Source organism: Rhinoraja longicauda, chromosome 22, assembly GCF_053455715.1.
Source record: "Rhinoraja longicauda isolate Sanriku21f chromosome 22, sRhiLon1.1, whole genome shotgun sequence".
NCBI lineage: Eukaryota > Metazoa > Chordata > Chondrichthyes > Rajiformes > Arhynchobatidae > Rhinoraja > Rhinoraja longicauda.
The window spans coordinates 10204634-10217951 of NC_135974.1; the positions used below are offsets into that span (position 1 = coordinate 10204634).

At 44.9% G+C, this 13318-nt stretch overlaps 1 protein-coding gene across 1 annotated transcript in view; it reads left to right on the plus strand.

Annotated features, from left to right (window-relative positions):
• The first annotated feature begins 922 nt into the window (after positions 1-922).
• slc2a10 (solute carrier family 2 member 10) overlaps positions 923-13318 on the plus strand; it is a 29153-nt gene continuing 16757 nt past the window's right edge. The window contains exon 1 of the mRNA XM_078418562.1: positions 923-1073. Within this exon, the coding sequence (XP_078274688.1) occupies positions 923-1073 (151 nt within the window). The remainder of the gene's footprint in view (positions 1074-13318) is intronic.

Genomic DNA, 13318 nt, shown 5'->3' on the forward strand with positions numbered 1-13318 from the left:
GTTCGATTCTGACTATGGGTGCTTTCTGTATGGAGTTTGTACGTTCTCCCCCTGACCTGCGTGGGTTTTCTCCGAGATCTTCGGTTTCCTCCCACACTCCAAAGACGTACAGGTTTGTAGGTTAATTGGCTTGGTAAATATAAAAATTATCCCTAGTGGGTATAGGATAGTGTTAATGTGTGGGGATCGCTGGTCGGCGCAGACCTGGTGGGCTGAAAGGGCCTGTTTCCGTGCTGTATCTCTAATCTAAACTATCTAAACGTCACCATCATATCTGCCTTCACCTCCGCCCCTGGCAGCACGTTCCAGGCACCCACCACCCTCTGTGTAAAAAAGACCTGTGGCACACATCTCCTGTAAACTTTAGATATGCACAAAATGCTGGAGTAATTCAGCGGGACAGGCAGCAGGATCTCTGGATAGAAGGAGTGAGTGACGTTTCGGGTCGAGACCCTTCTTCAGACTGAGCGTCAGGGGAGAGGGAGTTACAGAGATAAGGAAGTGTAAGAGATCAAAAGAGATGCAGAACAAGGAAAATGTAGAATAGACCATTGTTAGCTCGGAGAAAGTGACGGCAAAGCAGACAGAGGTATCAGAGGAACAGTCAGACTGGTCGGAAAACCGGGAAGGGGAAGGGCACCTTAAAGCTATGCCCTCGGCCCTGTGGCCTGGCTTGCTTGGAGAGTGAAGGCTACCCAGCCCGGCTCCTGCTCGCCCCGTGGATCGGAGAGGGGGTGGAAGGAGACGGTGATGGCGGCGGACTTTGGACAAAGAGCCCAGTGAGAAAAACCGGGGGGGGGGGGGATCTCACCTTCCGCGGCCTCCCTGTTGGCTGCGGGGGCGCCCCCCCCGGGAAATGAGGGCTCATGAGAGTCAGGCTTAGAGAGGGACATCAGATCACGGGACAACCAAAATGGAGACGATGGCTGCAATTGGGCTTCGTGGCCAGCTGCAGCTGGGACTGCAAAACTTGCCAAAATGGCACCTTTTGCCAATGGACTCAGTGGGCTGTTCTGTGCAAGCTGTACTGACTGGGGGATTGTGCTTATGTACGGGGATAATCCTGCTGATGTGTATGTGTTCCACTGTGTTACACTAATCTACAATGCAAAAAATATATTTCACTGTACCTGCTACACGTGACAATAAAGAAACCATTGAACCATTTACAGGAGGTCCTCTAAAGGGGATCAGTTTTGGATGTGAAATAAACTATTTTTTTGATATTTAAACCGTTGTACAAGTGCAAATTGCTCTTCCCCAATCTTGGGAAAGTTTGTGCTATGTGCAGCTACGTGCAGGCATAGAGTCAGAGGCTCCGTGTCTGTTGTTCCGCCAACTGAGGCGACGCCCATGAATTATTCTGAATGTAAACAGAGACGTGCAGTGACTAACTGGATGCAACAGCAGCACCAAGGACATGCCAGCTGCCAACGCCACGCAATGTGAGAGAAGGCAACCTATCTGTTGAGCCTTGACCACCAAGAAGAGCAGCTACACACACACACATGTAAGGCTTCGGCATTCATTTGTGCTCATGATATTTCATTTTATTTTCCAAATAGGAAAGTTTCTTTTATAACTAACTTCTTTATTTTTCTTATTTTCCACGTCTTTAGATAGAGAAAACTATTACTGTTTCTCAAAATTATTGGGCAGGGATAAGGATAAACCCAGCATATGGAACCCAATCTATTGTAACTTCTAGGGGGAGTCTGATTTTTTTTAACCCCAGATATTCCAAAGATCAAATGCAACTTCGATTCAAATATGATTCCTGGTTACTCACGCATTACCAAGGCATTTAAACATAATTTGTAGAGGAAGGTGCCAATGTTTACATCAAAAGGAAACCTGTTTAAAAAAAAATCCATTAGCCAAACTGATGCTGTAGCGTCTGTGCAGCAGCCACTACAAGCTGCTGAATGAAGGGTCCCGACCCGAAACGTTGCCCAGCCGCTCCTTCCACAGGTGCTGCATGACCCGCTGAGTTACTCCAGCACTTTGTGTTTTACAGCAGAAGCGACCCACTGACGCAAGGTGCAGTTTTTTTTACAGTCAAGCGCAACTGAGGGTTTTTCTCTTGAGGATGTAATAATCCTATTGGGTATACTTCATAAAATGAAGAGGTGTTCTGCTTGATGTTTCTGCAAAGGACATTTAAATGTAGAACATTCGGACATTATCGCAGTGCTTTGCCTGGGACTTGTCGTGCAAAATGGTCGCGGGTTTTGCTGCATCACTTTAGTGAGTAGACTTCAAAGTACTTTGAGAAGTCATGATGCTGCCTGACTTGCTGAGTTCCTGATCGAAAGGATCGATCTAGGTTCGATCCTGTTTTGTCTTTCCTGTTTTACTTTTAATTATAACCAAATAATAATATTTAACACTAAATTTATTGTTGGATAAAGTTGTGACAATAGAGTTGGAACTATTTGGATTGACGGAATTGTTGTTCCATCAACGCCACTTAATCTCTCTAACCTGGAAAAGAATGGGAATTTATTTAAACTGTGGACTCTTGTTCCTGCAGATGGTAAACACTTATCAGATAGTTTTCATTTTCGCTCCATCTCCTTTTCTCACTATTTCTTTATCTTTCTGGGTCTGTCTTAACTTTAATTCACTTTACTCCATAATTTTCCTTTTTTTTCTGCATCCTTAAATGTCACTGGTAAGTGTTACTGATTTTTAATCATGTTTTTCATCAAGCTCCCAGATCATACGTTAATGGCTAGAATTCCAGTAATTCCCATGGTGAGGGGGGAATTCCAATTAAGGAGGCTTGATGTGAGATACATTGACTAATTACTACCGAGAGCCAGTGTTTACAAGTTCTGTGCCAGTTTAATGGGCAACTAATGTGCAAATGAAGCAACGCCATGGGGACAAATGAGTTTTAGGATTCGTGTTAGGATTAGCGTTGCGCAGGTTGGTTCAATAGGTCGATAGTTGTAGGAAAGTAGCTGTTCCTGCTGTACCTGGTGGTGTGGCCCTTCTGGGTTCTATACCTCCTGCCCGATATTTGCAGTGAGAAGATGGGATGGCCTGGATATTGAGGACCTTTGATGATAGATGCCACCTTCTGGAGACTGAGATGGAAAGTGAATGGAGAATTATTCTCAGAGGGCAGTGGGTGCTTAGTGGTTGGAGGAATACTGGAGGCTGAGATCGATAGAGTTTTGGACCTTAAGGTAAATGAAAAGATCTGGGGATTGGGAGGGGGAGTCGATTTGTCTAAGAGGACCAACCGGTGTCCCACCGAGTAGTACAGCGCGCTGGAGGGGCAGTCTGGATCTTAGCTGCAATTTCTGACGTGGCCTGGATCTCTTGAGCAAAACACCAAGAGCTGGAGGAACTCAGCGGGCCAGGCAACAGCTGGAGAGGGAATGGACAGGGCGACGTTTCGCTGCGGGTTGATTGCCGGCGAATTTCAGCATAACATTTTTCAAAAAATCTTCCTCGCAGCAGAATCACTGACAAACTCAGACAAAAACACATTTTAAAAATGTACATAAATTACACATACGATTTCTAAAAGAAAGAAGACGAAACAAAGTAAGACATTTGTGCAAAACACAAGTTAGAAAAGAAAACAAGTCCCATGGCAGTGCAAGAGATGGACCATGGTAGAAACATAGAAACATAGAAAATAGGTGCAGGAGTAGGCCATTCGGCCCTTCGAGCCTGCACTGCCATTCAATATGATCATGGCTGATCATCCAGCTCAGTAACCTGTACCTGCCTTCTCTCCATACCCCCTGATCCCTTTAGCCATAAGGGCCACATCTAACTCCCTCTTAAATATAGCCAATGAACTGGCCTCAACTACCTTCTGTGGCAGAGAATTCCACAGACTCACCACTCTCTGTGTGAAGAAATGTTTTCTCATCTCGGTCCTAAAAGACTTCCCCCTTATCCTTAAGCTGTGACCCCTGGTTCTGGACTACCCCAACATCGGGAACAAAATTGTTCCATTGCCAGGGTAGGATTAGGGTTTGTGATAGGAAGGAGTTGCAGATGCTGGTTAATACCAAAGATAAACACCAATTGCATTGCCTGCATCAAGGACGGCGATGGGACTTGATTTGCAATTCACTGAAGCAAAACGACGCGGGTAGACGAGTCCTGGACGCCGAGGAGTTAAAGCCCAGCCTCTGTCGCTCTCTTGTGGCGACTGTGCATAGATGCACAAACTACTTCTGAGAAAACCCTTCCTTCCAAGTTGGAAAAACTCCTTTTGCCACGTCGACTTGGCGACGCAGAAAACACGAGGCTCAAAATCAGCGAAATGTAACGGTATCACTTTCATATTCTTCATCAAAAATACTCTCGCGGTTTTATCTGCTCTGACCGGAGGCAAAGGTAGACGATTTTGCGGAAAGGAACGGTTACATTTTAGTCCATGTAACATGACCAAAGTTTGAACGAAATTGATGGAGAGGGAAATACGTTTTTGGGGGGGGGGGGAATGCCTTAAAGGCCACGAATATTAAGCCAAGCAAAGAAAATCAGACATTTCGACGAGTTAGGCGGCACATTGAGATTTCTGCCTTATCCTAATATTGTCCTAAAATTCTGATGCTGATTTGTTTATAGACGTTAGCAAACAAAACCAAATTGAAATGTTATGTGTAGGAAGGAACTGCAGATGCTGGTTTAAACCGAAGAAAGAAGCAAAATGCTGGAGTAACTCAGCGGGTCAGGCAGCATCTCTGAAGAAAAGGAATAACACATACATACATACACACACACACACACACACACACACACACACACACACACACACACACACAAACAGTTGAAGCAGGAAGGAATTATGTTAAATGTTCAACATACCTGCAGTAATGCATGAAATACATTTGTTGCAGCTGATTACTTTCAAGGAAGGAATGCAGTCAAAATATTAGATAGAAACAAGGAACTACAGATGATGATTTATACCAAAGATAGACACAAAGTACTGGAGTAATTCAGCGGGTCAGGCAGCATCTCTGGAGACAAAGGATGGGTGACATTTCAGGTCGGGACCGTTCTTCAGTGTTTGGTCCAATGCTGCAATGTTAACAAGATACAGCTTTCTGAAAGGCCACATTGCATGGGAATTATTTGCCACTATTCCCCTATGTTAGTATCTTTTGCCGTTAGAATTTATTTTGGACGAGTGGATGAAACATCATTCAGAAGAAATTCAGAAATCGAAGGTGCTAAAGGATTTGGGAGTGTTGGTGCAGGATTTTCAAAAGTGTAATTTGTAAGCTGGATAGGTAGTAAGGAAGGAGAATGCATTTATTTCGAAAGGTCTAGAATATAAAAGCAAGGATGTAATGCTGAAGCTTTATAAGGCACTGGTCAGATCACATTTGGAGTCATAGAACGGAGATGAGGAAGAACTTTTTCAGTCAGAGAGTGGTGAAGGTGTGGAATTCTCTGCCTCAGAAGGCAGTGGAGGCCAGTTCGTTGGATGCTTTCAAGAGAGAGCTGGATAGAGCTCTTAAGGATAGCGGAGTGAGGGGGTATGGGGAGAAGGCAGGAACGGGGTACTGATTGAGAGTGATCAGCCATGATCGCATTGAATGGCGGTGCTGGCTCGAAGGGCTGAATGGCCTACTCCTGCACCTATTGTCTATTGTCTATATGAGCAGTTCTGGGCCCCATATCTGAGGAGGGATAAGCTGACATTGGTGTGGGTGCAGAGGAGGTTTATGAGAATTATCCCAGGAATGATTGGGTTACCATACGATGAGCGTTTGACAGCACTGGGCCTGTACTCGCTGGAGTTTAGAAGGATGAGGGGGACTTCATTGAAACTTAATGAATAGTGAAAGGCGTGGATAGAGTGTATGTGGGGAGGATGTTTCTAATGGTGGGAGAGTCCAGGACCAGAGGCTACAGCCTCAGAATAAAAGGATGTACCTTTAGAAAGGAGATGAGGAGGAATTTCTTTAGTTAGAGGGTGGTGAATCTATGGAATTCATTGTAACTGTGGAGGCCAAATCAATGGATATTTTTAAGGCAGAGATTGACAGATTCTTGATTGGTAAGGGGAGAAGGCAGGAGACGGGGGATTGAGAGGGAAAGATAGATTAGCCATGATTGAATGGCAGAGTCGACTTGATGGGCCGAATGGCCTAATTCTACTCCTAGAACTTATGAACATTTAACAAGAAACATCTTGTTTACTGGAGTGCTGTATTAATCAGATCATTTTTTATACTTTTGGAATCAGTCAGATGAAGGGTCTCGATCCGAAATGTCATCTGTCCATTCCTTCCACAGATGCTGCCTGACTTGCTGAGTTCCTCCAGCACTTCGTATTTTGCTCAACATTCCAGCATCTGCAGTTCCTTGTGTCTCAGCTTTTGATATCTAGACAGTTTTAATCTTAGTTAGACACAAAGTGTGGAATAACTCAGCGGGCCAGGCAGCATCTCTGGAGAAAAAGGATGGGTGATGTCTCGGGTCGGGACTCTTCTTCAGACTGAAAGTATGCCTCTCGAGACTCTGATGCCCAATTATCTCTCATTTTATTCTGTTGGGGAGCATTTGCATGAATACCAACAGCCATCTTGTAGCTTGGCATTATGGCATTCCTCTGGGTATGATCCCAGCAGGCTGGGGAACCAGGGACATCCTTGCCAAGACCAGGCCTGTTTTGGTGCTGAACGCTATTAAAATGCTACCACCTCTACAGTGGGCTCCAAGAATGGGATGAATTAAAATTCACTATTTCTCCCTGAGTGATATATTGTGAGGCTTCAGAATTGGATACACTGCGTTTTTGAGAGCAGAAAGACAAAATTACATTATTATTATTTATGAATGCAGGGGAAATGTCCCTGGTGTAGTAAATGTTTTTTTTAAATTTAGAAATGGAAGGAACTGCAGATGCTGGAATCTTGAGCATAAAGCAAACTGCTGGAGAAAATCAGGCAGCATCTGTGGAGGGAATAGATAGGAGATCGTTCGGGGACCGCTGGTCAGACTGATTGTAGTAGAGGGGAGAAAGCCGGAAAAGATCTGACTTGTGACTGGTGGACAGGGAACGTCAGAAGGTGAGGCAAGCATCACACAGCAACCACAACCAGACCAATAAGGCCTTTTGACCTTAAATCTTAGGTTTAGATGTTTACGTTTATTATTATCACATGTACCAAAGTACAGTGAAAAGCTTTGTTTTGCATGATATTCAGTCAGATCAGATAGTGTTATACATAAATACAATCAAGTCAAACCCAAGTGCAATAGGTAGAGCACAGGGGTGATACAGAGTGCAGAATATAGTTCTCAGCATTATATCACATCAGTTCCATAGACAGTTCCTAGCACTGTAGTACACCAGTTCCAGAGACAATCCTCTACATTTTAGCACACCAGTTCCATGGACAGTTCTTACCATTATAGCGCACCAGTTCCAAAGACAGTTCCATTATTGTGCATCAGTACCAACTTAATTCTTTTCTCTTACCAAATATTTCCAGAGGTCACCTATGAGATCATTAATTCTTTCGAGGCACTTCATCCAAGTGCTGGCACTACACTCCCAGTGTTGACCTTTAAGTATCTGCTCAGAATAATACCAGCTCCAGACTCGCCCATCCAGTGCGATTTGTCAGCTTTTGGCTCCAACTTTCAGCCTCAATTCTTAAAATTTGAGATACTCCAGGCTCCCAATTTTCTTCTGTCATATATGAGTCAACCTATGTATTATTTCTCATATTTATTAAAAAAGTGATGCTGATTTGCACATTAGCAATAACTCTTAAAACAACAATTCTGTGCTGTTTTACATCAATATGTTTTACTAACCTCCAAGGGTTTCTGGTCAAATGTGAATTAAATCAGTATTGATGATGTCTCATTATTAAATATTTTCTTTTTAAAATGAAGTGACTTAATAAATCAAACTTTGCACTGGATTGTTCCCTATTTCTGTTTTTGGTTTCCACGGAAACTATACCCTGTAGCATCCAGCAAAAGCAGGTGAGGCTGGAACTTTGGTGTTTGCCAATCCTACTGCCACTAATGAAGTTCATGCATATGACAATGCTTTGATAATCTGCTGTATTATTTTGTCCTCAGTGAGTTTTTAATGATACTCTGATTAATGAACGTCTTAGTTGCCTTGGCAATAAATCTCTTTGATGTCCATCAAAGGTTTTTCTAGTGGTTCCCAAAGTGTCACATGCATCTAATTGCCCCGACTTCCCATTGTGGAGCAGCTGCTAGCAAACGGCAACAAGTTAACACAGTACACGTTAGTAACGATTGTCCGTACATTGAGTAGGGACATTCTGCACTAATTCCAAGGATCAATGACAAAAGGGTCTTCAACTCGAAGCGTTAACTCTGCTTTTCTCTCCACAGATGCTGCCTGACCTGCCGAGTGGTTTCATCATTTATTGCTTTTGTCTCAGATTTCCATCAGACTGCAGAGTTGTGATTTTCATTAATGAAAGATTAAAGGCCACTGGAGGGACAATGTCACCAGCGTATTTGTTGGGATGAAATGGTTCTGCTCTCATACAGGGATGGGTGAGTGGAATATTTTTCTTTGAGCTGTTTCACTGTTTGATTTTGTTAAATGTCATGGTATATTTTGTGTGCCCATAACAAGATGTGCAAACTGTGTTTTCCTTGTTACTAAAGAATAGGAACAAGTTGTTTCTGCTTTTGATTCTCAAGAGTATTAGAAGGGTTATTTTGAAGGTTTATTGGTGCTAATGTGCTTTTTTTTGTGAAATACCATGTTTTCCACAAGGAGCAATGGTTATAATCCTTATATAACTAATGAAAGACGCAGAGGAACAAAATTAATGAGTAGAAATAAGTGCATCTGTTCTCATTCTTGTTGTGCATTTGCACATCTGATGTCATTTGTTTTTGGCATAGCACATCAGATAGTCACTGACACAAAATAAAATATTGCAAATGTTGGAAACCTGACATAAATCAGAAAATTCTAGAAATATTCAGTAGATCAGGCAATATCTGCGTTGAGAGGAAATAATTAAGATTTAAGGTTAAAAGATCTTTCTGGTCTGGTTCAGGTTGCACTGTGATTCTTGTCTATCCCAGCATGGTGGCGCAGTGGTAGAGTTGCTGCCTTACAGCACCAGTGACCCGGGTTCGATCCTGACTAAGGGTGTTATCTGTACGGAGTTTGTACATTCCCCCATGATTGCGTGGGATTTCTCCAGGGAGCTCCCGTTTCCTCCCAAACTCCAAAGAAGTATGGGTTTGTTTTCCTTGTTACTAAAGGCTTGGTAAAATTGTAAATTAGACAATAGACAATAGACAATAGGTGCAGGAGGAGGCCATTTGGCCCTTCGAGCCAGCACCGCCATTCAATGTGATCATGGCTGATCATTCTCAATCAGTACCCCGTTCCTGCCTTCTCCCCATACCCCCTGACTCCGCTATCCTTAAGAGCTCGATCCAGCTCTCTCTTGAATGCATTCAGAGAATTGGCCTCCACTGCCTTCTGAGGCAGAGAATTCCACATATTCACAACTCTCTGACTGAAAAAGTTTTTCCTCATCTCAGTTCTAAATGGCCTACCCCTTATTCTTAAACTGTGGCCCCTTGTTCTGGACTCCCCCAACATTGGGAACATGTTTCCTGCCTCTAATGTGTCCAACCCCTTAATAATCTTATACGTTTCGATAAGATCTCCTCTCATCCTTCTAAATTCCAGTGTATACAAGCCTAGTCGCTCCAGTCTTTCAACATATGATAGTCCCGCCATTCCGGGAATTAACCTAGTAAACCTTTGCTGCACGCCCTCAATAGCAAGAATATCCTTCCTCAAATTTGGAGACCAAAACTGCACACAGTACTCCAGGTGCGGTCTCACTAGGGCCCCTATTGTGTGGAGGATGGTGTTAGTGTGTGGGGATCATTGGTCAGCGCAGACTTGGTGGGCCGAAGGGCCTGTTTCCGTGCTTTATCTCGAAACTAAACTAAACATAGGTGGCAATAAAGGGGGCTTTTTCTGGTTGGCTGCCAGTGACAAGCAGAGTTCCGCAGGGGTCGGTGCTGGGGCCGCTACTCTTCACGTCGTATATTAATGATTTGGACGAGGGGTTTGAAGGCTTTGTGGCCAAGTTTGCAGATGATTCAAAAATAGGTGGAAGGGCAGGTAGTGTAGAGAAAGCAGGGACTCTGCAGAAGGACTTGGACAGGTTGGGAGAGTGGGCAGAGAAGTGGCAGATGGAATATAGTGAAGTGTGGAGTCATGCATTTTGGTAGTAGGAATAAAGGCGTAGACTATTTTCTAAATGGGGAGAGAATCCAGAAATCAGAGGTGCAAAGGGACTTGGGAGTGCTGGTGCAGGATTCCCAACAAGTTAATCTGCAAGTCAAATCAGCAGTAAAGAAAGCAAACTCAATGCTAGCATTTATTTCAAGAGGGCTTGCATACAAAACAGGAATGTTATGCTGAGGCTCTATAGGCGTTGGTGAGGCCACATTTGGAATATCTGAGGAAGGATGTGCTGGCTCTGGAGAGAGTCCTGAGGAGGTTTACAAGAATGATCTCAGGAATGAGTAGGCTAACTTATGATGAGCGTTTGTCGGCACTGGGCCTGTATTCGCTGGAGTTTAGAAGAATGAGGGGGGACCTGAATGAAACATACAGAATAGTGAAAGGCTTGGATAGAGAGGACGTGGAGAGGATGTTTCCACTAGTGGGAGAGTCTTGGACTAGAGGTCAGCCTCAGAATTAAAGGACGTTCTTTTAGGAAGGAGATGAGGCGAAATTTCTTTAGTCAGAGGGTGATGACTCTGTGGAATTCTTTGCCACAGATGGTTGTGGAGGCCAAGTCAGTGGATATTTTTAATGCAGAGATGGACAGATTCTTGATTAGTAGTTGTCAGAGATTATGGGGAGAAGGCAGGAGAATGGGGTTAGGAGGGGGAGATAGATCAACCATGATTGAATGGCATATGGGCCAAATGGCCTAATTGTACTCCTATTACATGACTTTATGACCTGACTTTCCCCATCTACCGGTCACGTCAGATCCTGAACACATTCCATTTATAATCCCAATAGCCCTGAGGATATTTGACACCATTTGGGACAAAGCATCCCACATATTTGGCTTCCCATCCTCTACTGTACATAGCTACCCGTCCCTGCACCTTGCAGTGGCTGCAGTGTGAATCACTTACAAAATGAACTGTGCCAGATCACCAAGATTTGTTTAATAACACTATGGCGAGACTGGACGGTTGTCGGAGCGATGGGCTCATCGCTGGCGGAGGGTCGGAGGTCGTTACCGCGGACATTGGGGACCAGTGAAAAGGCCCAGAGAAAATCTGCGCCTAGGATCGCTTGGCTGATGTCTGCTATAATGAATGGCCATTCATACGTGCGGAGGCCTAAAACAAGGGACATCTTCCGCGTACCAAACGTGCGGATGGGGCTGCCATTAACCGCGATGAGGGTAGGACCTGTCTTACCCGATCTGGTCTCAAGGTCGGTCGGCGGCACTATACTGACAATGGCTCCCGTGTCCACCAAAAATTCTGTGTCCGTGAATCGGTCTCGGACGTAGAGGCGTCGGTTCTGGCCAATCGCAACTGCCCCTATGTACGATCGGCCGAGGCATTTCCCGCGAAAGTACAAGGTGAGCGGCAGTTGCGGGATTCTCCACCCCATCTTAGATGGTAATAGCACTAGCCGCACTTGTGCGGATCCTTTTGGCGGGCTTTTGGAGAAATGGCGGGAGACGCGGCGCCATCTTGATGTCGCTGTGGCGTGGTCACTGATGTCGAGACCTTGTCGATCGAACCGCTTCCTTTCGATTTGGACGCCATGAGCGCATCAGCTTTTTCTGCATATGCCACGGGGTCCTTAAAAGAACAATCCGTGAGCATACGTTTGACATCTTCGGGAAGCTTCTCTCGGAATGCCTGCTCGAACATGAGGCAATCCGTATGTTCACCTGCTAGCATTAACATCTCAGCCATGAGAACGGACGGCAGCCGATCTCCGAGATCCGGTAGGTGCAGAAGTTTTTTAGCTCGGTCATGCCTATTGAACCCGAAGGTTCGTAGTAACAGTGCCTTCATGGCCTCGTACTTGTCTTCCGCGGGAGGGTTTACGATGAACCGCATCACGCGTGTGGTCGTCTCTGGTGATAGAGCGCTGACGAGGTAGTAGTATTTCGTCGCATCTGCCGAGATGTTTCTTAAATGAAACTGGGCTTCGGTGTGGACCAACCAAGATTGTGGTTGATGTGTCCAAAACGACGGAAGGTGAACGCTGACCGCGCTTAGCTCCGGTGTGCCAGGCGCAGCAGCCAACAACGGGGCGTCGTGTTCATTCATGGTCGGTGATCGCCCAGATCACGTCGGGGTCACCAATATGGCGAGACTGGAAACTTGTTCTTGTTGAAGAAGTTTATTGCGACAGCAATATTCGATTACAAAGTTTTCTTAACAAGATTACAGACAACCATTAAAACTAACTGTCCTCCCAACTGACTCTTTTCGGGCGCCAAAAGCGCACATGACAACGCTGTCCAATCAGCGATGTCGCTCTCTGGACCAATCCCTACGGTCGCGCCCACACGTGACCTTGCTGGCCAATCTGAGGGTTCGACAACTAGGACCACTCTCTATGGTCGCTACAACACCTCCCAAATCCATTAACCTTTAAGTTTAGAGCATATAAAGACAGCAGGTGCATTGGGAACACCAGTACCTTCAGTTGACACTATCCTTACGTCAGAACTTATTGCCATATCATGCATATCCATGTGCCTATCCATCATCATTACCATGTTGGAATTCTGGAATACTCTCTCAAATAGCCCAAGAAGAAAATCTTCACCATAAGGACAGCAGCAGTACAGGAGGACAGTTGATCGCTATCCCCTCAATGGCCATAAGGAATGGGGAATAAATGCTGGTCACGTCAGTGCAACCAAGATCTCTCAATGAAAAATAGTGGTGTTTGCACTCTGCACAATTCAAACATCACTTGCCCTGACCTGTGGTAAAGTGCCAGTGTGTCTGACTGCGGCTGGTGGCATGTCTCTCCAGAAGCAGAGAGAGTGAACCTTGATGGTTGCACACCATTGGTCATGGGCACCCCAGTGAGAAAAATCACAGCAACTCACACCAGAACAGATCTGGCATATGCTCTGTACTAGGTCCACACATCTTGAAGTGAGGTACAGCGACACAGAGGTAGAGTTTCTGCCTTACAGTGCCAGAAACCCGGGTTCGATTCTGACTATGGGTGCTGTCTGCATCGAGTGCCGATCAGCGATCCCTGTACATTAGCAATATCCTACGCACTAGGGAC